General features: G+C 41.6%; 1 protein-coding gene and 1 long non-coding RNA gene across 12 annotated transcripts in view; one reads left to right on the forward strand and one right to left on the reverse strand.

Moving 5' to 3' along the window:
* The window catches only part of Larp1b (La ribonucleoprotein domain family, member 1B), a 90,438-nt gene that overhangs the window by 54,242 nt on the left and 12,206 nt on the right, over positions 1–23,990 (forward strand). For all 11 annotated transcript variants that reach the window (XM_017319520.2, XM_030252542.1, XM_017319521.2 and 8 more), the window contains one exon: positions 20,434–20,540. In XM_017319520.2, the coding sequence (XP_017175009.1) occupies positions 20,434–20,540 (107 nt within the window). The remainder of the gene's footprint in view (positions 1–20,433; positions 20,541–23,990) is intronic.
* Positions 1,486–22,685, reverse strand: Gm42437. The gene is made up of 3 exons (XR_003954469.1): positions 22,658–22,685; positions 2,539–2,592; positions 1,486–2,432 (listed from the first exon to the last, which is right to left on the reverse strand). It is a non-coding gene; the product is annotated as a predicted gene 42437 (long non-coding RNA).

Here is a 23,990-nt window from a genome sequence, read left to right on the forward strand (position 1 = left end):
AACATTTAATTGGGGCTGGCTTACAGTTTCAGAAGTTTAGTTCATTATCATAATGGTGAGAAACATGGCATGATACAGGCAGATATAGGCTAGAGAAGGTGCTGAGAGTTCTAGATTTTTTTTAAAGATTTATTTATTTTATGTATGAGTACACTATTGCTCTCTTCAGACACACCAGAGGAGGGCATCAGACCTCATTACAGATGGTTGTAAGTTACCATGTGATTGCTGGGAATTGAACCCAGAACCTCTGGAAGAACAGTCAGTGCTCTTAACCATTGAGCCATCTCTCTAGGCCTGAGAGTTCTAGATCTTAATCTGAAGGCAGCAGGAAGAGACTGTGTGCCACACTGGGCTGTGGCTTGAGCATGGGAGACCTCAAAGCCTGTCCCCACAGTGACAGCACTTCTCCAACAAAGCCACATCTACTCCAACAAGGCCATGCCTCCTAATAGTGCCACTTCCTATTGGCTATGCATTTAAACACATGATTCCAGGGGCCATTGTTATTCAAACCACCATACTTTTTGAGCAAGTGTGTGTGTGTTTGTGTGTGTGTGTGTGTGTGTGTGTGTGTGTGTGTGTGTGTGTGTGGTACATGCTCACGCACATGCATACAGCACATGTATAGTGATCAGAGGACTTCTCTCAGAGATTTCCTCTCCTCTCTTGCAGGATGAGGAGACTGAACTTGGCTTGCTTGGATTACTTTGCTAATAACTTGGCTTATAGAAAAACTCCCTAGCATCTCTGTGGGACTGTACTAGTACACAACCAGTAACCTGCTAAGTTCCCAAGTGTGTGGCTGGTGTTCTGTAAGTATCTCAGTTTCATTGTGTTTACCACGAAAAGGGAAACCTAGGTCATTCTCTTTCTTGTGCTTCTTGTTTTATTCAGGTGCTGGTCTTTCCTGTCCATTTCCCTGCCACGCATCTTCTCATAACCTTTATCTGATAGGTTCTTTGCATTCATTCTCTTGCTCTCTTGTGTTCCAGGTCTCTTTTCAGCCTAGGGAATAAGGAAATTTCCTGCAAAGTCCCAGGGGTGGTACTGGTTTTCAGGCAAGGCTTTGTACAAGAACATAGTTTAGGGTTTGTTTGCTTATTTTCCACCCTATCTTTGATATGCTTTCCTCTGCCTTTTTCCTCGTCCACCTTCCTTTCTCTCCATGAGCACAGAAATGGGCACAGGCGGTTCAAGCAGTCTCCTGCACATGCTATTTCCCTTAGTGCCTTCATGGGTGCTTACTTACCAAGTTCCTTTTCATCCTCTAGCTGGCAAACCCAGGTCACATCACACAGTAGCCCAGGAAATGCTCTTATTGATAGCTTATTGTTTCTTCCTCTTTTTCTTCTTTTTTTGGGGGGGGGTGGGTTGGGGTGAAGGGCTGAGCATCAAAGTCTGTGCTCTCTACTACTGAGCTAAACCCCAGGGTAACTCCTTTTTCCTCCCCCCTTGTCTCTTTTCATCTTCCTTTCTACCCTTTTCTTTCTCTCCATTTCTCTCCTTTTATTCTTCCTTCTGACACAATCTCATTCTGTAGCCCAGGCTAGCCTTGAAATTAAGATTCCCATTAGAAGTTGCTGCTTGCTAGGATACCAGGTGTGCACTGTCCTGCCCGACTACCCTCGTTCCCTTTTTGATAGACCACAATATAGATGTGTAAAGAAGAACAAATACAAAAATGGGCTTGGTTGTGCATTCCGTTAATGGACATCCCATCCTGTCCTGCTGAGCACACTTAGAAAAGTAGAACTTCAAGAAATTGATTACGGCTGGAGGGGTGGCTCAGCGGTTAAGAGGACTGACTGCTCTTCCTGAGGTCCTAAGTTCAATTCCCAGCAACCACATGGTGGCTCACAACCATCTGTAATGGGGTTTGATGCCCTTTTTTGGTGTGTCTGAAGAGAGCTACGGTGTACTTTTTCTTTTCTTTTTTTTTTTCTTTTTAAAAAGATTTATTTCATGTATGTGAGCACACTGTTGTGCTCTTAACCGCTGAGCCTTCTCTCCAGCCCCCAATAAAGAAACTGATTAGAAGAAACTGAAGAGCTAACAAGACAGAACATGCCAAAATCTAGAAGAAAAGACAAAAGAAAAATTGGAGGAATAAAGCAGGAATTTGGGCCTGCATTTCCCTTAAATACTTCTGCTGGGTCTAGAAGTGACCAAACACTGAAAGTATATTCATTCTTTAAAGAACAGAGAGGCCTCTTGTAGCAAAACTTGCATGCTTTGGGATCCAAAAGGAGCTGCTTCCTCCAAGTCCAAATGAGGAAAAGAATGCTTGCAGAGGGTCGGCTCCTGAGGTTTGATCAGCGCTATAGTGCCTTCATCCACCATCACGCATCTAAAGCAAATGCCACGGTGCCCTCAAGTTTTCAATAAAAGCAGTAGCACTGAGGAGGCAGCGGGTCTTACTGCTCACGAAGCTGAAAGAGAACTCTGAGAGTAAAGATTGAGCAGCCACCTAATCGGGCTTAGCTTTGTTAAGTCTTCTTTGCAGCAGGTGGAGGGAGTGGGTTTAGTTTAGCTCACCTGAGTGTTTCTCCAGAACTGCACCAGTTTGACTGGCGGCATACCACGGCTGTCCTGGGGGAGAATGAGAAGGGAAACAGTTATCACCTTTACTTCTTTTCCCTTAAAGAGTGATTTTTCTGTAGGTTTGTCCCTCCATGAATTTGCATGTACCGTGTGCATGCAGGAGCCCACTGAATGAAAGCTGGGAGCCAAGCCCAGTTCTGAAAGAACAGTATGTGCTCCTAACTGCTACTCCATTGCTATAATCCTACAGTCACCTCTTGTAGCTCAGGCTTGGGAAGTAGTAGATGCATCCCTTAAAAATAAATTACTAATTTTGGCAAAACCATACTACTATGGTCTTCTTTCCACCTCGTCTCTCTCTGTCTTTTACATAATGTGTCTTATCTCATGGCCCAGGCTCCCAAACTTGCCACCGTCTTACTTTCTTGAGTGCTGGGAATAATTTGGACATGCCACCATGACTAGAATTTTCAAGAATTCTTGAAGATGTTGATGAGTGCTTCAAAATTTAGATTGTGTAGCCATCATATATATGTATATGGAATAACACTATATAGTGTTATTCCTTGAGTGTTTAAGTTTAAACATATAAAATTTATCTCCAAGTATAGCTACTTAAAAGAAAATCTAAAATAGTTTGAATGTGAGTCAGTTAACTACAATCTTATTTCAGCACTTCAACATCAGCTCTGCCAGCATGATGGTTACTGTTAGCCAAAGGACACAAATGGCCAGTGATGGGTTAACTACAAGAAGAGCATTAAAGGGTAGGGTGATGAGAGTCCAGAATCCCTGCTGGCACATTCCCTCCATCTTGCTCTTAAAATGGGTAAATAGCTTTACCAATTAATTAACAAACACAGCTCCCTAAACTAGTAGGCTAAACTAGATCTAAAATAACACTATGATCAAACAAAATCTGGGAAGTTTTTATTTATAGCAGATCTTAAAGAAAATACTAAAGGAAAAAGGACAGATAAACATGGTTCTGGACAAAACTCAGGAACATGGGAAAGAGGGAAGAGCAAGGGTAAGTGTAACTCTTAAGTGTGTGCAGAACTGAACGCAAAGCCAGGGCTACTATTGATAACCAAAGGGCTGAAATGTGATCACTTTATCACAGTGAACCCCCAAGTGAAAATGTCACATAACCAATTAAAGTAGCTATGCTAACAAATACCTAGTCCCAAACTGTACATGTCAGAGAACTCGCCCACAGTTAGAATGACTATCACTTGCATTTTTATGGACTTCATGGCCACATAGAAAAATTATGGAGATGAAACTAGGAAAAACCCCAATAAGCTTTATATCCTATTTCACAGCTCATGCCCCTTTGCTTCCTCATCACCCAATACTGCCCTCTCTTGATCTCCTTTCTAAATGGTGTACTATGCCCACACCTACAACTGTTTATATATGTACATCATAAGTTAGCATCCATATGAGGGAGAACATGTAGGTTCCTCCCCACCCCAACCCCCCGCCCCGAGTTTGGTTTATGCCATGTAATACTGAAAATTTTCAGTTCCATCTATTTTCCTGTAAATTTTGTGTCTTCATTTTTTTTATAGAACTGAATATTATTCTACTTTATATATGTGGCAGTTTTCCTTATCTGCTCATCTATCTTGACACACATCTAATCTGGTTCCATTCCTTGCTATACACGGAGCACCATTAAACATGGATGTGTAGATATCTCTGTAACAGAGTGTACAGTTCTCAAGGCATACGCCCAGGAATGGGCGAGCTAGGTTGTTCTAATAGGGTAGCAGAACTACTCTTTTAACATTTTGACAAACCTCCAATCTGATTATTACAACATCTATTAATTTGTACTCTCCCAACAGTGAATAAGAAGAGTTCCTCTTTCCACACATCCTCTTATTGGTTTTCCTAATGACAGCCAGTGCTGGGATTAAAGATGTGTGCCACCACCACCTGGCTCTTCTTTATTTTTATGTGCATTGTTGTTTTGCCTATGTGTATGTCTGTTTGAGGGTGTCAGATCTCCTTAAACTGGAGTTACAAAATTTTGTGATCTGCCATGTGGGTGCTGGGAATTGAACCTGGGTCCTTTGGAAAAACAGTCAGTGCTCTTAACTGCTGAGCCATCTCTCCAGCTCCTGTGTTTCTTCCTTTGAAAACTGCCTGTTAAATCTGTTGTCGACTGGCAGTTTTATTTCCTTAGTATTTAATTTTTGCAGGTTTTTTTTTTTAATTTTGGATTTCAGTCCTATCTGAAGTATATCTGGTTGGAGACTTCTCCAATTCTATATGCAGTCTGTGTTTGTAGGTGATATTTTCTCTGCACAGCAAAAGAAGCTGTCAACAGAAAGGAGCAGATTTTCATGATAAAAAGAACTGCTAGTGAGATGGCTAACTTCGTAACAAGCCTGACAACCTGATTTAGTCCCCAGGAGCTACACAAGGGTGGAAGGAGAGAGCTGGCTCATGGACACCCAAACACATCACATACATCATAATAAAATACATACATAGTAGAGATAGCTTTTGAATATATAAAAATGGACATTTTATAATCATGGGGTTAACTCCAAAAGTTTTAACCTTTAAATCTACATACATCTACTAGTACATAAAATTTCAATATATATATGTAAACAATATAAGATACATAATATAAAAATTAACAAAGAGCATTCAGTTTTTTTAAAAGAGAAAACAAAGACATAACTTTAATATTTATAAACCACTGGAACTTTCAGGAAGTAAGATGACTGGAGCGAAAGACAGGAAGGTTGAGAGTTTCATCCAGCCTTGGCCGTCCTAAGCTTGAGGGTAGTCTGGGAATAAAGCAAATACTCACCAGCCGCCCCCCTCCCCCGCCCCCGACAAAGCGTTGGGAATGTTGGCTTATGTCTCCCATCCCTTCATGGAGGGAGCTAAGGGGGAGGGGGAGTGCATGTCCAAAGCCAGTCTGGGCTACATAAGCCCATAGTTACTGTTTGTCGGAATGGCTTTGAACTTTTACCTATTTCTTAAGCGCAGTTCTGGATTCACAGCAAAGTGAGCAGAAGTCAGATTTTCTACACACTCCGTCACCCATATATACATAGCCACCTCCATGATCAGTCCCTTCACCACAGTGGAACATTTGTTACAATTATGAACCTACATGGACTGTTGTCACCCATGCTCCATCCTCCATCGCTGTATGCCGGTTTCTTTGTCAGAGTGGCTAGATTTTAAGAGCTGGTGATAGCAAGTGTTGCTGCTGAGGTAGAGGGCTAGGACCTCTACTACACTGCTGATGAGATGCAGATGGCAGCCTAAGAAAGAGGCCTCTTTTTCTTAAAACTAAGGAGGAGCATACTGAATTCACAGTGCCTCCTACAAGAAAATACCCAACAAAAATTGGTATCCCTGTTCATAAAAAGGGAGTTCTTAAGAAACATACTAAAAAAACAAAACAAAAAAACCTAGCAACTTAGTTGTAGTAGCAGAGAGGACTCCGTACTCTACAGTAAGGAGTAGAGTAGAACAGGATGGAAGTAAGCGAGTGCCATGTGTTATCTATGGCAACTGCTCACTGATGAAGCTCCCCCACTAAGCAAATGTGTGTGCCTGTGTTCCAACTAATGAAGAGAGCTTGTGTGCCAGTTACTGATGAGAGCAGACTTTGGCCTTGTGCATATAGCTTGCTGATTTGTAAACTGTTTCTATCACACACACACAAGTGAGCCACACAGTCCTGCATGACAAACCAGAATCTATGGTGATGAAACCAGCACCCTGGCTATTGGGGAAGGAGAAGCCGAAAACAGGATAGGTAGAGGCATGAAAGGAGCTTTGAGGGGGCTAGTGGTCTCTCTGAGAGGTACTTACACAGTTCTATTTATCATCAGTGATTGTCAGGTGAAATAATGAGAGTGGCATTTGATAGAAGATTCAAGATCACTAGAAAGATATCATAGGAGAGACAGAACAAAAACAGTCCTTAAAGGATGAGAATTTACACGATGGGGGAAACATTCTAAATAGGAATTGGAAGCAGACACAAGACACTTAGAAAAGGCACCACACTTATTAGAAAATAATAAAGTAAATGAGAAAATGCGTGTGCAACATGGGTGATTAAAGGCCTGATAAGGAACCAGGAGAAAGTTTTTGCTTCATTCTCTAGTGATGGGTTGCAAATGGTGAGTGAGGATATCTGGATAGGCTGGAGACTTGTTTCTAAAACCCCCTCGGAAGCTCCACGGACAGGAAGGAAGAATGGGCCCCTCCCTGCCTCTGCCCCACAGGCTCCTCCTGCTACATTATCTTGCACATGTCCACTGCAGTCATCTGTAACCTTGGGCAGCATTGCTAGGGGCAAAGGTCATTCATTCTGGAAGGGAGAAAAAGATCTAGACTGGTTACAATCTACTACTGGAAGGCTAACCAAACAACACCTGCATCTCATCCAAGCGGACAATATCCAAAGAAGCCTTAAGTGTTTGTCCGATGGAAGCGAATTAAAAGCATCATTAGACAACAGCTGTAGAAATTTGCGTTGACTAGCCACAGAATGTCACATCTTCAATCATTAGTTATTACCAACTGGCATGATCACTAAATCCTGCTTGTGTTGCAGATGATCTTGTTCACATTTGGAAGGTGAATGTGTTGGGGACTTTGAAATGTGGGGGAGATGCAGAGGGGTTGGATAATATATTTCATGGTACACATATGAGGAATGTCTCCAAGAATTAGAAATATATTTAAAGGGCATCCTAAGAAATTATATCAGCTCCTTACTTTAGGCCAAATTTCTACTTCCAAAGCCTTTACTAAGGTCTAGGGGAGTTAGCTTACTATGTATGAGGCACTGGGATTCAATCCCTAGTACTGGGGAAAAATCGGGGAGGGGTCTCTAGTTGCAGCCTGTGGTAGAGGGCTTGCGTAATGTATCTAGTATATGCGATGCTCTGTGGTTAATCTCAATACCATAAAAGGAAGGAAAAAGAGGGGGAAAGAAATTGTTCCTCACTGACTGTTTCTTACTGTGACTGTCTCTTAAGGGCCAGGTGTGTTTAGATTACTATGAGTCTTAGTTAGGGTTTCACTGCTGTAAAGAGACACTATGACCAAGACAACTTTTATAAAGGACAACATTTAATTTGAGGCTAGCTTACTGTTCTGAGCTTCAGTCCATTATCATCATGGCACGGCAGTGTTCAGGCTTGTATGATGCTGAAGGAGCTGAGATTTCTACATCTTGTCTCAAAGGCCAACAGGAGAACACTGGCTCCCACGTGGCTAGGAGGAGGGTCTCAAAGCCCACTCCCACAGTGACAGACTTCCGCTAAGAAGGGCACACCTACTCCTATAAGGCTATAGGAGTGCCCTAATAGTGCCTCTCCCTGAGCCAAGTATATCCACACCACCAAGCTATATAAATTCAGTAATGCCCAGCATTCCTGTCTATAAATACCCATAAATAGCTGATGATGAGTATGTGAGTATGTATGCTCTTACAAAGTTTTTAGTTATAAATACTTAGGGTTATCTACACCTCTCAAGCTTTTAATATTGTTAAATATAATGCTAGATTCCTTTATAGAACATCTTTATTAAGGTAGAGTCAAACCCTGTTCTAAAGCTCAGTTGTTTTGAGGTTGGTATCAATTGTTATCTGTTGGTCAGTTTTTAACCAGATTTGGAATTAGATTCCCCAATTCTACTTCAGCAAGAGGTTGAGAACTTTAAGAAGGTAAATCTCATTAGTCAGGAGCAGTTTGAAAACCTAACACCTGAACTTCCTTTTGAACCAAACCAAGAAGTCCCTGCAGCACCTTCATAGTCCTGGCAAGGTCTGTGCACCTGGCTTTGTGTCTCTGTACACTTTAAGCAGCTCTCCATTGTCTTAAAGGATTCCTTAGCTATTGAGAAATACTAGAATTTAAAAACGGAAGCTATATCTATATCGAACTTCTGAACATTTTAGAGATTCAAAAATACAGACTATAAGCAACCTGGGAGAAGGCAGTCTTGTAGTAAAGTAGGAGGTGTGTATGGATTGCTCTTACTCTGCATCAATGGGCAGGTAGTCCCATAGTGACCGTGACCGGGTCCGTATCTGTTGCCACACCAGCACCGCACAGGGCTCAGCGATACATGCTTGCTCAAAGTGGTTAGTTCTTAGTGCATCTGATAATGATTTTTCAGTGTTTTGGAAATATTTCTCTTCTTAAGACAAAATTCTCAGTCCTTAGAGCACACTGTGAAATTTAATCAAATGCAGGTAATAGTCCTAAATGGAATCTGACAGTTCCAGGCAGGTGTGATTGATTTCTTTATCTCTTGCCTTCTTTTTTCAAATGCTTTATTTTTATTTTATATGCATTGGTGTTTTGCATGTTTTGTATCTGTATGAAAGAGCCAGATCCCCTGGAGCTGGAGTTAAAGACAGTTGTAAGCTGCCATGTGGGTGCTGGAAATTGAACCTGGATCCTCTGGAAGAGCAGCAGTGCTCTTAAGGGCTGAGCCATTTAGCTTTTATTTTTCTCTCATATATTATATCCTGACTGCAGTTTCTCCCCCCTCCTCTCCTCCCATTCTCTCATCCCCACCTTTCCTCTCACCCAGATCCACCCCCCACCTCCCCTCAGACAAGAGGGGACATCAACTAAACATGGCATAACAAGCTACAATAAAGACCGTGCACATATTATCACATCAAGGCTGGGCAAGAAAAGCCAGTAGGAGGACAAAGGTCCCACAAGTAGGCAAGAGACAGAGACAGCCCCAACTCCCACTGTTAGGAGCCCCACAAGAACACCAAACTAACATAACATATATGCAGAGGACCTAGGTCAGACCCCTTCAGGCTCTCTGATCTCTGTAATCCTTCCTGAATCCCAGTCAGTTGATTCTGTGAGCCGTGTTCTTTTTTTTTTTTTTTTAATTAGGTATTTTCCTCGTTTACATTTCCAATGCTATCCCAAAGGTCCCCCATACCCACCCCCCCAATCCCCTACCCACCCACTCCCCCTTTTTGGCCCTGGCGTTCCCCTGTACTGGGGCATATAAAGTTTGCAAGTCCAATGGGCCTCTCTTTGCAGTGATGGCCGACTAGACCATCTTTTGATACATATGGAGCCGTGTTCTTAAGGTGTCTGTGACCCATCTGGCTCCTCCACACGACTTCTAGAGCTCACCTAATATTTGTCTAGGAATCTGCATCTGCTCCTATCACTTGCTGGATGAAGTCTGTCCGATGACAATTATGCTTGGCTCTGGCCTCAGAACACTCTGCAGGCATGACAAACTGTAGGTCAGAGGTTTTATAGCTGGTTTGGTGTCCCGATTCCTCCACTTGAGCCTTGCCTTGTTAAAGATGGTCAGGCTCAGGCTCAGGCTCCCTATCCCCCATTACTAGGAGTCTTTATTAGGGTCACTCTAATTAATTAATTAATTAATTAATTAATTAATTAATTAGATTTCAAGAAGTTCAATTGCACTAGGTTTCTACCTTGACCCCGAAATGCCCCCAATTCCAGCCGTTTCTCCCAGTATTCCCATCTACCTCTCCCCCCAAAATGATTCCTCCTGTTCCCAACTCCACCCACCCCAGCCCACAGGTGAAATCTATTCCATTTCCCCCTGCCAGGGAGATTCTTGTATCTTTCTCTTAAGCCCTCCTTGTTACTTAGCCACTCTGGGCCTGCGGACTGTAGCATGGTTGTCCTTTACTTTACAGATGATGTCCACTTCGAAGTGAGTACATACCATGTTTGTCTTTCTGGGTCTGGGTTACCTCACTCAGGATGACTTTTTTTTTTTTTTCTTGAAGATGTTTTAAAAAGTGACTGTTCTGTCTCCACCTTTGGAGTGGGCACTGGAGTGACAGGCAAGTTTCACACCTGGATAACATTTACATGGGTGCTGGCTGGGCCCTCGTGCTTGTGCAGCAAGTACTTTTGAACTGTCTCTGGCCCCAGGGGCATTCCCTTAATAAGTGTTCATGTAAGCTGCAAACACTAAGACTCTCCAGTTGAGAAGTTCGTGCTATGTGTAGTGGTAAAGCCTGCTGTCCCTTACAGGACATTATTGGAGAAGTGAGGGTGCTTGTTCTAGGAAGGTTCCGTCTTCTATATTTTGCAAGTTGGGTCCCTGTGGTCACCTTTAACCTGTTGTCCTATTCCCACAAGTTTGATATAGAGGGGTGATTTGCTTGACACTAAAACTTGTGCCCACACAATTGTGACTGCTATTTATTGTGAGATGGGATTCTCACTGTCTTGTCCAGCTTTAGCTTGAACTCTCCAGCCTGAGCAGTCGTCCCTTGCTAAAGCTAAACCCTGAAGAAGCTGAGACTACAGGCGTGCACCACGGTGCTGGTTAAGGAATTCCTGATGCTTTGCATTGTGGGGAATGAACAGAGGCCTCTCCCCTGCCCAGCTGAGCCGTAGCTCCTGTCCCAGGAGGCAGGTGTCTCCTTTGCATCCTGTTACTTCTTAATGTCATCTTTTTCATTTTTCCTGGGTTATTCTGCTCTCGTTTCTGGCTTGCTCCCTTCCCTCTGCCCTGCTGTGGCTTGCTTGGCTCTCCTGTGGCATGTGTTGGACTGGGCGTGGTGTGACTGAGTTTGATTCTGAGTGCACTCGGTGCTGCGGGTTTCCTTTTAAGAAGAATGCTTTTCGCAAACTTTAAATATGCTTTCATTTTCATTCAGTTCCTAATGTTTCATAATTAAAAGTATTTTTGACCTATCAAGTATTTCAGTGTTTTTTTTTTAAATTCCTTAGTTTGAGTGTTTTCATAAGACTTTTTTTTTATGAGGGAGAAGTTTAAATTAACGAATGGAGACTTTCTTTGCTAATAAAAGCATTTAATCCTGTTATTTTCTTCCCTATACTACATTAGCTGCAGTCCACAAATGTTGATACAGTGTACTAATGTTCATTTGTAATGATTTCTAGAATAATTTAAGATTTCAGCTTTCATCTCTACTTAGGAATGTGTTATTTAATTTCCAAGCAATTGAAAGTTTTTCTGTTTTTTATCCCAGTCTTATTTTGTATAATTTAGTTTGATTTTAGTTAAGCTACTCCATGCTTCTATTGATTATTTTTATGGTGTGTGATATATCTTTTTCTACCTTTACTTCCTGTATCATCATATTTGAAGTAAAGTTGCTATATTGTGTAGTTGGGTAATGTTTATTACATTAGTTGGTATAGTCATTGTTCAAAGTAGGGTTTCTCTGTATAGCCCTGGCTGTCCTGTAGACCAGGCTGGTCTCAAACTCAGAAATCAACTTGCCTCTGCCTCCTGAGTGCTGGGGACCGTGTTACTTTTTACTTTGAATTTAGACATATGTGTGTGTGTATTTAATGATTTTAGTGGTTGCTCTAGGATTTGTGAAACATAACTTTTTATAGGTCATGGACAGTCTGTATTTTACTATTGCATGAGATTGTTTAAAAACTTCTCCTTCATTTGTTCTGTTTCCCCACCACTACCCCCTCTCTCTTCCTCCCTGTCTTTCTCTGTCTCTCTGTGTATATGTGTGTTTATGTGTGTGTGTGTGTGAGAGAGAGAGAGAGACGGAGAGGGAGAGAAATCGGGAGAGGGAGGGAGAGAGAGACAGACAGACAGACAGGGAGAAGAGAGAGATGTGCAATGTGTGTTTATAGTCACATGGATGCCGTGATGCACCAGGGAGGTTAGTCAAATTGCAACATTTGGGGAATTGGTTCTCTTCACCTCCCTTTGAGACAAAGTATCTCCCTTGCTTCTGCCATCCTCTGAGCTGCAGGTTAGTTGACCTCCCATCTTCTAGACAGCTTTTTGGTCTCTATCCATTTCATCTTAGCAGTGCTGATAACTGGGTTTTGTTTTTGTTTATGGATTCCAGGGGTTGAACTTCGGTTGTCAGGTTTGAACAGCAAATACATTTACACATCAAGCCATCTCACTCTCCCCCTATTGTTTAGATTTATCTTTTTAAAAGAATTGTGTGTGTGAGAGTGTTTCCCCTGCATGTGTGTGTGCACAAGTTGTGCTGCAGCCTGTTGGTGGCAGAGAACATGAGATCTTTTGGAGCCACCCATGTGGCTGCTGAGAGTGGAACCTGGTGCTCACAAAAGCAGCAAGTGCCCTTAACTGCTGAGCCATCTCTCCACCCTTCCCATGGATTCCTTTGCACAGTAGTCTTACTTTTACATCTTCGTACAATTAAATGCCCACTGGGTAGTGAACATCTATTAAAGGTGCTTTAGAGAGCTTAAACAGAGCACAGAACATTATGTCTGTCCACACATTTCTTTTGCTCTCTCTCCATTTCTGGTGGTTGAGTTTCCTTCTGATATCCTTGCCTGGTTTACCAACGTCCTTTCTTTAGCAACTCTCTTAGTGCATTCGGCAATATCTCTTAGTTCTCCCTTCTCTGTGGACACTTCCAGTCACTGCTATAGAATTCTGGGTTAGCACGTCTTCCTTTTAGCACATTAAACCATTGTGCCACTTCTTTCTGCCTTCCATGGTTTTGGACACAGAAATTAGGTCACTTGTTCAGTACAGACAATATTCTTTCTCTTTAGCTTTCCTAGAAAGAAGTCATCATGATTGCTTCTTAGGAGTTACTGGGGGCTCTGCAAATGTTTTCTAATTGTTTTTCTCTGCGATGGGACAGTTTCTGTTGATTGTGCTTGGTTTTTTTTGTTTTTGTTTTTGTTTTAATTGATTTTTATCACCCATTTAAGGACATTTAACTATAGGTGCCATAGTTTTCCTTTATTTACTTCTTGAACTTTTGAACTTCTACTACGTTTTTTACTGTTGTTTTTCTTTCTTTTTTTTCTTTTTCTTTCTTTCTTTTTTTTTTTTTTTTTTTTTTTGCCTGGCCTGGAACTTGCTATGTAGACCATTCTACAGAGACCTGCCTACTTTTGCTTCCAAATGCTGGTCATTAATTTTATTTTTTACATAATTCTATATTTTTAAATAAATTTCAGGAAACTTCCATTATTGTAAGTCACTGTGATAAGCATGCTGGCGCCCAGGCACTCAGGATGCTAATGCAGCTGGTCACCAGTTTCAGGCTGGAGTGGGCTACATAACAATACCCTGTCTCAAAAGAACAAGTGAAACTTTAATAGTTTTCTCTGTTCCTTTCTTTGCAGACTCCAATTATGTGTAAATCAGGCTGTTTTAAAAGAGCTGTTCCTTACTAATGCCCTGCTCTGAGCTCAACTCCATGTTATGCTGTGCCACCTACCCTCCCCCCACCCAGTCCTTTCTTCTTTAGGGTACCACTTCAGGTTTTAGTCTCAGCAACTGGTTTTCTACCCTACAAGTCCTACTGGGTCCCCATGCTGTCTCTTTTTTACTGTGTTCATGTTGCCCTTTACGTTATTGAAGTAATGGAGTATAGTCACAACTTTTTGTTTGTTTTTTGTTTCTTTGAGATGGGGTCTGTCTCTCTGTGTAGCCCTTGTTGTCCTGAATCTTGATCTGTAAACAAGGCTGGTCTCAAACTCAGAGCTCCACCTGCTTGGGATTAAAGGTGTGAGCCACTACCACCTAGCAACTTTTGTCTTTAACAAGCAAAGTCCAAGTCCTTGTTGTTCCTTCCTGTTCTAGTTCAGCCTGTGGTCAGCATATTCTGACCTGTGGACCTTGTGGACCAGTTAGTTGGTCATTCCTTCCATTATTAGGACTAACGGCTATTTTCATGCCACAGAGGCAAAGCCTGAGTTGTTTAAACAGACTTGTTTCTTCTGACCAAAAAAGCCGAAAATATTTACATTCTGTCATTTGCTGAACTTGGCTTTCGTGACATCTTTATTGATTTAAAAACAAACAGACACACAAAGAGCCATTGAAGTTTCTGTCTGTCATGAATGTGTTGCTGTTCTACAAGGCAGCTCCTATGGGCAGCACAGTGTGGGAAGGCATCACACTGGACTGTGCTTTGATTTGGCAGGGATAAAATGTGGAAAAACTCAACTTGGAGAAAAGTAGACTCAGTGGTCCTTAAATTTAGCAAGCATTAGATTATTCACTGGGAAACTTGTTGAAACAGGGCTCCTGATCACACTCCAGGTTCAGTAAGTTATATATAAGGTATAGTAATTATAGGTATATATATATATAAGGTATAGTAAGTTATAGGTATATGTATAAGGTATAGTAAGTTATAGGTATATATAAGGTCTAGTAAGTTATAGGTATATGTGTATATATATATGTGTGTGTGTATATATATATATATATATATATATATATATATATATGGTATAGTAAGTTATAGGTATATATAAGGTATAGTAAGTTATAGGTGGAATCTCAGGATGCACATGGCTAACAAGCTCCCCTCACGGGTGCTGTTAGGATCACATTTTGCTAACCACTATTTAGCTTATGAGATATTAACTCCTTCATAAGCTTTTAGCAAAATCTGGATCAATTATAGCTGGTTTGTAGTATGGTATCCCAAAGATCAGATGGCCTGATTCGTTGTTGCAGGTGGGTTTTTTTTTTGTTTTGTTTTGTTTTGAACTATAGTTTACATATCATTAAAATTTAGCCACTTTGGGGCTATCGTTTGAATTTCAGCAAATGCTATAGTTGCACATCAGCAACTCCTCCAGTGTTCAGCAATGCCACTGTGCTGAACACTCCCTCTTACCACTGTTAGTGATGTCAGCACATGCCTTCAGCCATTGGCAGCAGCTACATGTAACATGTAATTTTAATGCACACTTGTACCTTGCCAGGTGCTGGCAATGACGTCCCACCCAACTCCCATGGCTAGCTTCTCCAAGCCTCTAACAACCCTCCAGTCAGTGCTCATTCTCAGGCCCACCGGAGTCGCCGCAGATGGGAAACACCAGGCAGCCTTTATATTTAAAAACTAGCCAGATACTCAATGGCTGGCCAAAGACAATCTTGCCCCATCCTCCTTAGGTGGCTGCAGAGGCTACAAACTATTGCACCCCCACCCCACCCCCCAAGAGTTACATGTCTGCTACTTCCTATCCACTCCACAACCTCTTCAGAATCCCTCTCCCTCTCTCTCTCCTCCTTTTCCTCCTGGAACCCGGAAATCCCACCTTATCCTTCACCCAATGATTGGCTTCTGCCATCTTTATTGACCAGTTAAAATGAGGAGAAGGTTCACACGGAATCACCTGAACACTTGATCCACTCCTTGTCGGGGCAGCCCCTCTTGAGGGAGAATTAACATCAGAATACAAACAGCACCAGGGCAATCCACAACAGCTATACACTTGCTTCTTTGTGGCTTTGCTTTTCTTTGTTTGTTGTTGTTGGTTTTGTTTTGTTTTTTCAGTTCCCAGAAAATGTATAGTTGGAACATACTATAAGTGGCTATGGGGCAGCCCTCATATAATAGCCAGTCTTACAACTGAGGGTCATTATACAGACCAATGTTTTATCCCTTTTGTTCTATGTATGTATAAGCATTTTGATTAATAGTGGACATTTGGATTGTTTCCAGTTTTTTCTATTCTAAACAATACTATGATCATTCATGTATATGATAAGACCTATAGTTTTGATTAACAGTAATTAATATTGATCTATTCTCTCAGGCTAGTCATTTATATATGCATATTTTAAGTTATTTATTTTGTCTGTGTGTTTGAGTTGCATGTATGTGTATGTACCACATGTGTGCTTGCTGCCTATGGAGGCCAGAATAAGGTGTCAGATCTTTTGGGACTGGAGTTACAGATGGTTTTGAATTGCCATGTAGGTGCTGGGAATTGAACCTGGGTCTTCTGGAAGAGAAGCCAGTTCTCTTAACCACTGAGCCAGCCCTCTAGTCCCTATTATGCATATTTTAATAGTATTTTAATGCCTGCTATAAATATCTTACTTGAATTGAACTATTTTTAATAATTTTATGTCAAAGTATTATAGTGAATGGGCTATCCAAATTTGAAAAATGTTGAGTTAAAAATAGATCATAGTCTTCATAAAACTGCTATATCCTTACTGGTATATCAAATTAGTATTAACGCTTGAATCAAGTTAAAATATGAAATAAAAAATCTTTTCTTTTGTGGGGCAGTCAAGATGACTTATTGTGTAAAAGTGCTTGCTACCAAGCCTCGTGACATGAATTCAAGTCCTTGTGATAGGAGAGAACTGAGCCTGAGTTGTCCTCTGACCTCCACACTTGCACATACCGCACACCCCTACATATAAGCGCGTAAATGTAATGAACAGGCCTTGTCACTTGATTTTTAAATAGTCAGATACAGATAAAACCTGGGAGGTTGCATAAGGGCTGCCATGTGCCAATCTCACCTGATTTCATTCATCGGTGGTTTGGCGTTCTTTCCTTATCTTGACTAACCTTCACGTCTACTTGTTTCTGGTTCTTCAAACTCAGGCTCACAGTTGCATCATCTTTCTGGAAATACTTCTTCCCGAGTTGCAGAATGCTAATGGCTTAAGGACACAGGCTTTGCTTGGCTTTTACAGTAGTCCTTCATGAAAATGTCCTAACCCTCTGCTTTGGTCAAGTGTTAATAGTAACCTAGTTCCTTTGTATTTCTTACACAGAATTATTTGGTTCAAAATATCTTTAAGTCCAGCATAGGAAGGTGGAGGCAGGCAAATTTCTATTGAACTCAAGGCAACCTGTTCTACATAGGGAGTTCCAGGCCAGCCAGAGCTACATAGTGAGACTCTGTCTCATGAAAAAAGGGGTGGGGGGAACTCCACTCTTTGTTCAATTTGAAACTAAATTTTTGTAGGACAAAGTCTTGTTTCTTATGATTCAGTTTATCAAATTTCAAAACAGTAAGTTGGTACCCCAGCAACCTTTGAAAGTAACCGAGTCTTAACATTTCATTGTGGACTCATGAATTCATAATCTGCTTCCTGGTAACCTGCTCCCGCCACTGTTTTTAGGTGTCCTAGCGCTGCTAATTGGTGGATTCCTAAACGTCTCCCCTGTCCTTTGACAAATGTTCTTATTTCTTACTTATCTATGTTTCTTATAACTTCGTATTATTGGGTTCTAGGCTCAGGATTTCCAAGGCTTACATTATTTGTTACTTCAGACATTATTTCCTTGGGCAAACACCCCTGATGAGTGGGAATCAAAATCAGAGATCACTGCCCAGGAAGCTGTTGATCTAGGTGTTTGGCATTGCTTTCACTTTAGTGCTTGATCTGACGTTTTTCCAGTTTATGTTCATTCTTATTTTCAAGACTCTGTGCTATTTTGGCAAAAGAATTAAGTTTGACATTCCCTCTGAGAGCCACTCAGACAGACACTGGTTTTCAGGCTCACTGTGGCTGCTGTTTTCAGGGATCTAGTGAGATGACAGATAAGACTAAACATTAATAGGCTAATGAAACCGACTCAGCTTTCTAATGCTGAGACAAAATATCTGGGAAACTCATAAGAGGGAGGAGTTTAAGCTTAGACTTTTAAGAATCCGGTCCATGGCCACTTGGTGCTTTTGCCTTTGGATTTGGGATGGGAGCTTGTGTGGGAAGGGGAGGGACAGAGGCAGGCATGCCCCTGCCTGTGTGGCTTGACTTCCCACTGAGCTCTTCTTCTGTAGTAGTTTCCAGCATTTCCGACAGTGCCAATCTGAGTACCAAGCTATTCACACACAGGCCTCTGGGAAGTATTCCAAATCCCAGCTCTAGCTGAAACAACAAATGGAAAAAGCCCAGAGGACTCAAAGCGTACTCAGTCTGCTGGCAGGAGGTGCTCAAGTGTCGCCCGTGCCCCAGCATCTGTGCTGGGCATTCAAAGACACAGGGCCAACTGGTTGCACACAAGATGAAGGTCAGGACTTTCAGAGATAAGGGAAAACTCGCCTGAAAAACTACACACCAAGGAAGCAGGACAGCTATTGGGAAACTAGAATTGAAGTGGAGAATGGCAATAGATGGAGCAGGTAAGCAAAGATGGGCTTTTGCTTGACAGGGTTCTGAGTGGAAGCCGGTCTCATGGGCTCTTCAGAATGACTGGAGAATGGGAGAGAAGTCTTAGGAGGAACAGTGGCATGTGTGGAAGTTCAGTTGGGACTTGACAGATTTGCACCCACACAAGTCTATGCAGATATATGCAGACAGTAAGTACTTGATAATATTTATGGACTGAAAGAAGAAACTGTTATTTGTGAATCACAAGGACCACAGAAACAGAGCCTGCATGCTTGCCCCTGCTACTTGCTCCATCTTCTGGCTCCCTTGTCTTGCAGGACAAACAGCTGAGTAGAAGTCAGTGGTAAGCTCCCAGAAGGGGGATTTTAAGTAGGTTCGTGCAAACATGCTCAAGGTCACTGTAACTACCCAGGAAATACAAACAGCATTCAGAGCCTATGATGGGAAAATGCTCAAGTCTGAAGAAAAAAGTGGTTTTGACTTGGATGTGAAATCAGCAGAAGTCTGATTTGCTGGCTGGTGGTGGGAGTGTCTGCTGGAGGCCCACTGTAGAATAGTGAGGACCATCTTGAGAGGTCAAAAGATCTGCTTTGATGGCATTTCCATTCATATAAACCCTGGCGAAAGGTCTACCAATACAAGAGAGGTGTTCACCAGCAATGGTACAAGTATTGCTGATTAAGCCAAAGCATTGGAAATAACATGTTTCAGTAAGAGAATCTGTAGATTTGATACATTTATATAATAACATATTCTTCAGTACTGAAACGCATGCTTGACAAATGAATAAAGTACAAATAATTTAGAGCATGATACATAAAGTATGATTTCACATATATAAAGTCAATTGGGAAAAATATTTTGTGTGTGTGTATATATGTGTGTGTGTGTACATGTGTGTGTGTGTATGTGTATATATAATTAAAATACTGAGCTTAAGAGCTTGGAAATCTCAGAGGAAGAAAAGCAGTAAGGAAATGGAAATAAAGATAGCAGGGATATAAGCTTTCTCTTAAAAACTGTATTATTTATGTGTCTGTGCATGTGTACGTGTGGAGGTGCAAGGACAGACTTGCTGTAATCTGTTCTCTCCTGCACCATACGGGTTCTGCAGCAGAACTTAGGTCGTCAGCCTTGGCAGAAGGTATGTTTACCTGCTGAGCCATCTTACCTGCTCACTAAAAAACACAGCAGAATGTTGTAAAACTAGCTAACACTACCAAGGGTTTTTTAAAAGTTCTTTTAAAGATATTTGAAATATTTGAATTAAAAAACTCCTGGGCCCAGAGTCTTTCAGATTTGTCTTCACTTTCAAAGTAAAATATTTTCCATCTAAATCATTTAAAGAGTCACTTTACAGACGCGATTAATAAGTGAGTGTAGAAGCTGTTTGATCTTTCAGAAATGACTTCAGCAACAGTGGCTCGCACAATGCCCTTCGCAGTGCCTGCCTCTCCCAGTATTCACCCTGCAGGGACTCCCACAGCACATCAGACACCCCGACTGCAAGATGCTAACAAAACCCCGAGATTTTGTCCTGTTGTCAAAGGACCAAGAACCACAACATGAGTGTACAAACACCCAGGACTATGAGGCTCGGACTGTACGGCCTCAGTGTAAGAGGCGGCTTTCTAACATGTGTGTCTTTAAAATGTAACAATTCCCTTTAAAATGATGTTTCCCACACTGTAGTGATGTCTTTATGCTGAGCTGTGCCTTCTTTTCATGGAGTCATGTGGTTAAAGACAATAAGGATGTAGTGGGTTATTCTGAGTTGATTTCATTTAGCCTGTACTCAAACTAAGTCAGAGTCCTTCTTGTTAAGCTTTGTAACTTTTGTAAGAGATGTTTGGGTTTTGTGACTTCATGTGATTTCACAATGTGCCATCTGCAGTGTGAAAATGTGTGAGTTGGTTTGCGGTCAGAGGGTTTTAATTTACTTGTGAAGTTCATACTACTAAAAGAAATTGCAATGTTTGCCTTCTTTTTCTTTAGAGTCCACGAAAGAGGAAGACGAGTCACGCCACAAACCCCCCTCTAGAGTATCACGTTGGGTGGGTGATGGAGTCCAGGGACCATGGGCCAAGACCACCCTCTGTCAGGTACCTGGTTGCCAGCACTGTTTCTCACAGCCACTTCAGGTTTTCTGAAGAGTACTAAGTTGCTATTGGAAGCATTTGGAAATTGATATACAGATAATTACACAACCGTGAGCACCCACAGAGCAGGAAAGGAGTGCAGGCCCACAGGGAGCAGGCGCAGGAGAGACCTCAGGCTGGTTCTCCAAGGGCTGCACATGCCAGTGGGATGTGTTTCCATTTCAGATCTTTCTCACAAAGGAGTAGTGTCAGATCTGTAAATGGCATGAGCCCTGGAAAATTTCCTTAGAAAGGACCTAGATTCTTCATGACACTTAGTAGGTTCCTCAGAAGTATTGTTAAGAGAATTTTTTGTCTTACATGGTTTTCTCAAAGTATATTAAGAATTTAGGAACAGAATAGTTTGAATTTTTGTTTTCCTCTTGGGAAGAAACAATTTAGATAACCTATTAGCAGAATTTTTTTTTCTTTAACTTTACAAGAATTATTTACCTCAAAAGTAGGTGAAAATATAAACCATTGCAGTGTTGTGTAATTAAAACCTATTTCATGGGCCCCAGAGATGGCTCACTGGGTGGAGCTTGACAACCTGAATTTAACCCCCAGGACTCACACAGTGGAAGGACAAGCAATATCTTCTAATCTGTTCTCTAGTGTCATGGCGTATATACAGGCGCAGCTACATACACGATAAGTACAAAAAAAAAATTAGGTAAAGCCTATTTCATGTTGGTAGTAGATAATTTCCGAATTGCTGTCTGATTGTTTTTCCTGTTTTACACTTTATTCTGCTGAGCCATTTTGCAGGCCCCAGGGAAGATTAAGTTTATGAAAGCAAGTGCTAGGGGTTTCACCTTAAACTCGAAATCTCGAAACGTGTTTTTCTCAATACCTATTTAGAGTGCCTTATTTAGAGTACACTGCTCTTATCAGATACAGTGTCCTTAGCAGATAGACTGTGTGGTGTTCAACCCACTGCTTTGAATGGGTTTTGTTCCATGAGCAGGTTGTTTTTGTGTTTTGGTGTTTGTCTGTTCCTTTGTTAACAGCATGTTTACAGACCAGTATCTCTGGATTTCAAGACAGGGTTTCTCTGTGTAGCCCTGGCTGTCCTGGAACTTACTTTGTAGACTAGGATGGTCTCAAACTCTGCCTATCTCTGCTTCCTGAGCCCTGGGATTAAAGGTGTGTGCCACCATGCCTGGCAAATGTGTTTCTAAGAGCATATTTTATCATGCTAATAATTAGCATGTATAACTTGTTCATCCCCTCTCTCACTCCATAAATATTGACAGTGATAGTGAATTAAACTCCTATCCACATGTAAATACAGGTCATACCCATATTGTGTTTCCACTAGGTTTTATCCTAGATGCCTTGTCACATACTAATGTAGCTGTTGCCGGTTTCTTTTGTTTATTTGGGGTGTTTTGCCTTGAAATCCCTTTATGAACTCACACTGACCTCTAGCTCGTCCTACCACTCCAGGACTGTTTTTCTTGTCTCACTGTGTGCCTCAGACTGTCCCCACACCTCCATCTCCTTGTGTGAGTTTCCATTTACAAACCACTGACCCTGACTGTCATATTCTCCATGGCATTTAGAGTCACACACATTTACAGACATACATTTTTATGCACATAATACTTACCCTATTATGTTTCTCTAATAGTTCTGGTTTATTATATTCACTTAGGAAAATTTTCCACTGTCTTCAATATTTTTTAATCTATTTTTTGTTTATATGTATGGGTGAGTGAGTTTCTGTGTACTGTGTATGTTCAGGAGCCCCTGTAGACCAGAAGATGGCATTGTTCACCTGGAATAGGTGGCTGTGAGCCATCATGTGAGTACTAGGAACTGAACCTAGGTCCTCTGCAAGAGCAGTAAATGATCTTAACCTCTGAGCCATCTCTGCAGCCCCTCTTCACCTCTTATTACTTTTATTTCAGATTCACAATATACACATACCATAGCATTTAATAAAGTCTCTGTGCTCTTGGATTTCTGGTGTTTAACTTTCCTACTCTTTCCTCACTATAGTCACTGGATGCTTTTTACCTATATTTAAGCATACTATTTTCTCCTCAGCAAATCCTCTGTTTACATGAGGTACTTACCTTTCCATTAGGAGGAGGAGAAAGAGTAGGAAGAGGAAGAGGAAGAGGAGGAGGAGGAGGTAGAGGAGGAAGAGGAAGAGGAGCAGGAGGTGGTGGTTCTGGGTGTAAGAAACTTTCTTACTATGTAGCCCAAGCTGACCTCAAACTCAGATCACCTTATTCCTGTCTCACAAGTGTCAGGATTAAAGGTGTGTGCTCGCATCTGTCAACATGTTTGTGATGGACCTGTGTTGTTTGTGATAGACCTGTGATGTGGTCTGAGATGGACCTGTGCTGTGGTCTGAGATGGGCCTGTACAGTGGTCTGAGATGGACCTGTGCAGTAGTCTGAGATGGACCTGTGCTGTGGGCTGAGATGGACCTGTGCAGTGGGCTGAGATGGACCTGTGCTGTGGGCTGAGATGGACCTGTGCAGTGGGCTGAGATGGACCTGTGCTGTGGGCTGAGATGGACCTGTGCTGTGGGCTGAGGAGGACCTGTGCTGTGGGCACAGGCAGCAATCACATCATGACACAGCAAAGCCATTTTTCCCATAGCCAGGAAGCAAAAGAGCAAAGAGAAGGCCAGGGTCCCACAATCCCCTTGACAGGTTTATGACCTAAAGGCTCTCCATTTAACCCTACCTCTTAAAGGTTCCATTAGCTCCCACAGGCACCACACTGGTGATCAAGCCTTTGGAAACACTCAATCTCCAAACTATAGCAATACTTTCAACTGAATTATGAAGAAGTAAAATCTCAACTGACCTGTAATAAAAGAGATTGAATTGCTAATCAGAATATTCTCAATAAAAGACTTGGACCAAGTGAATTCTCCCATGCATTTAAAGGAAACAAAATTACAAGTCTCTCTCTCTCTCTCTCTCTCTCTCTCTCTCTCTCTCTCTCTCTCTAAGGAAGACAGGAAAGTAATTTTTAAAAATCCTAGAAAATAAAATTGGGTAGCATATGAACAAAATTATTGACAATGGCCAAGAGAGTGACATCTCAGTAATATAAAATAAATCTCTATAATCTATGTTAATAGAACTAAAGAACAAAAAACATATACTTGGTAATTTCAATTGATGTGGCATTTCATGATTAAAAATTCAGAAACTTAGGAATAAAAGGAAGTGTCCTCGATGTGAGAAAAGGTATTTTTGAAAGATAGAAGTCAGAAACGTTGTACTCAGTGGTGAGTCCTGCCAGGTCTCCCCTCAGAGAAAGGAAGTGTGTGTTCCCTGCTGATCCTTAACACTGTGTCAAAGGTGCTAGGCAGAGCCAGAAGAGAAGACAAAGAAACAAAAGACATCAAACTGGAAAGGAAAATGAACAACTGTTATGGATAGTACA

Source organism: Mus musculus, chromosome 3 (assembly GCF_000001635.26).
Source record: "Mus musculus strain C57BL/6J chromosome 3, GRCm38.p6 C57BL/6J".
NCBI lineage: Eukaryota > Metazoa > Chordata > Mammalia > Rodentia > Muridae > Mus > Mus musculus.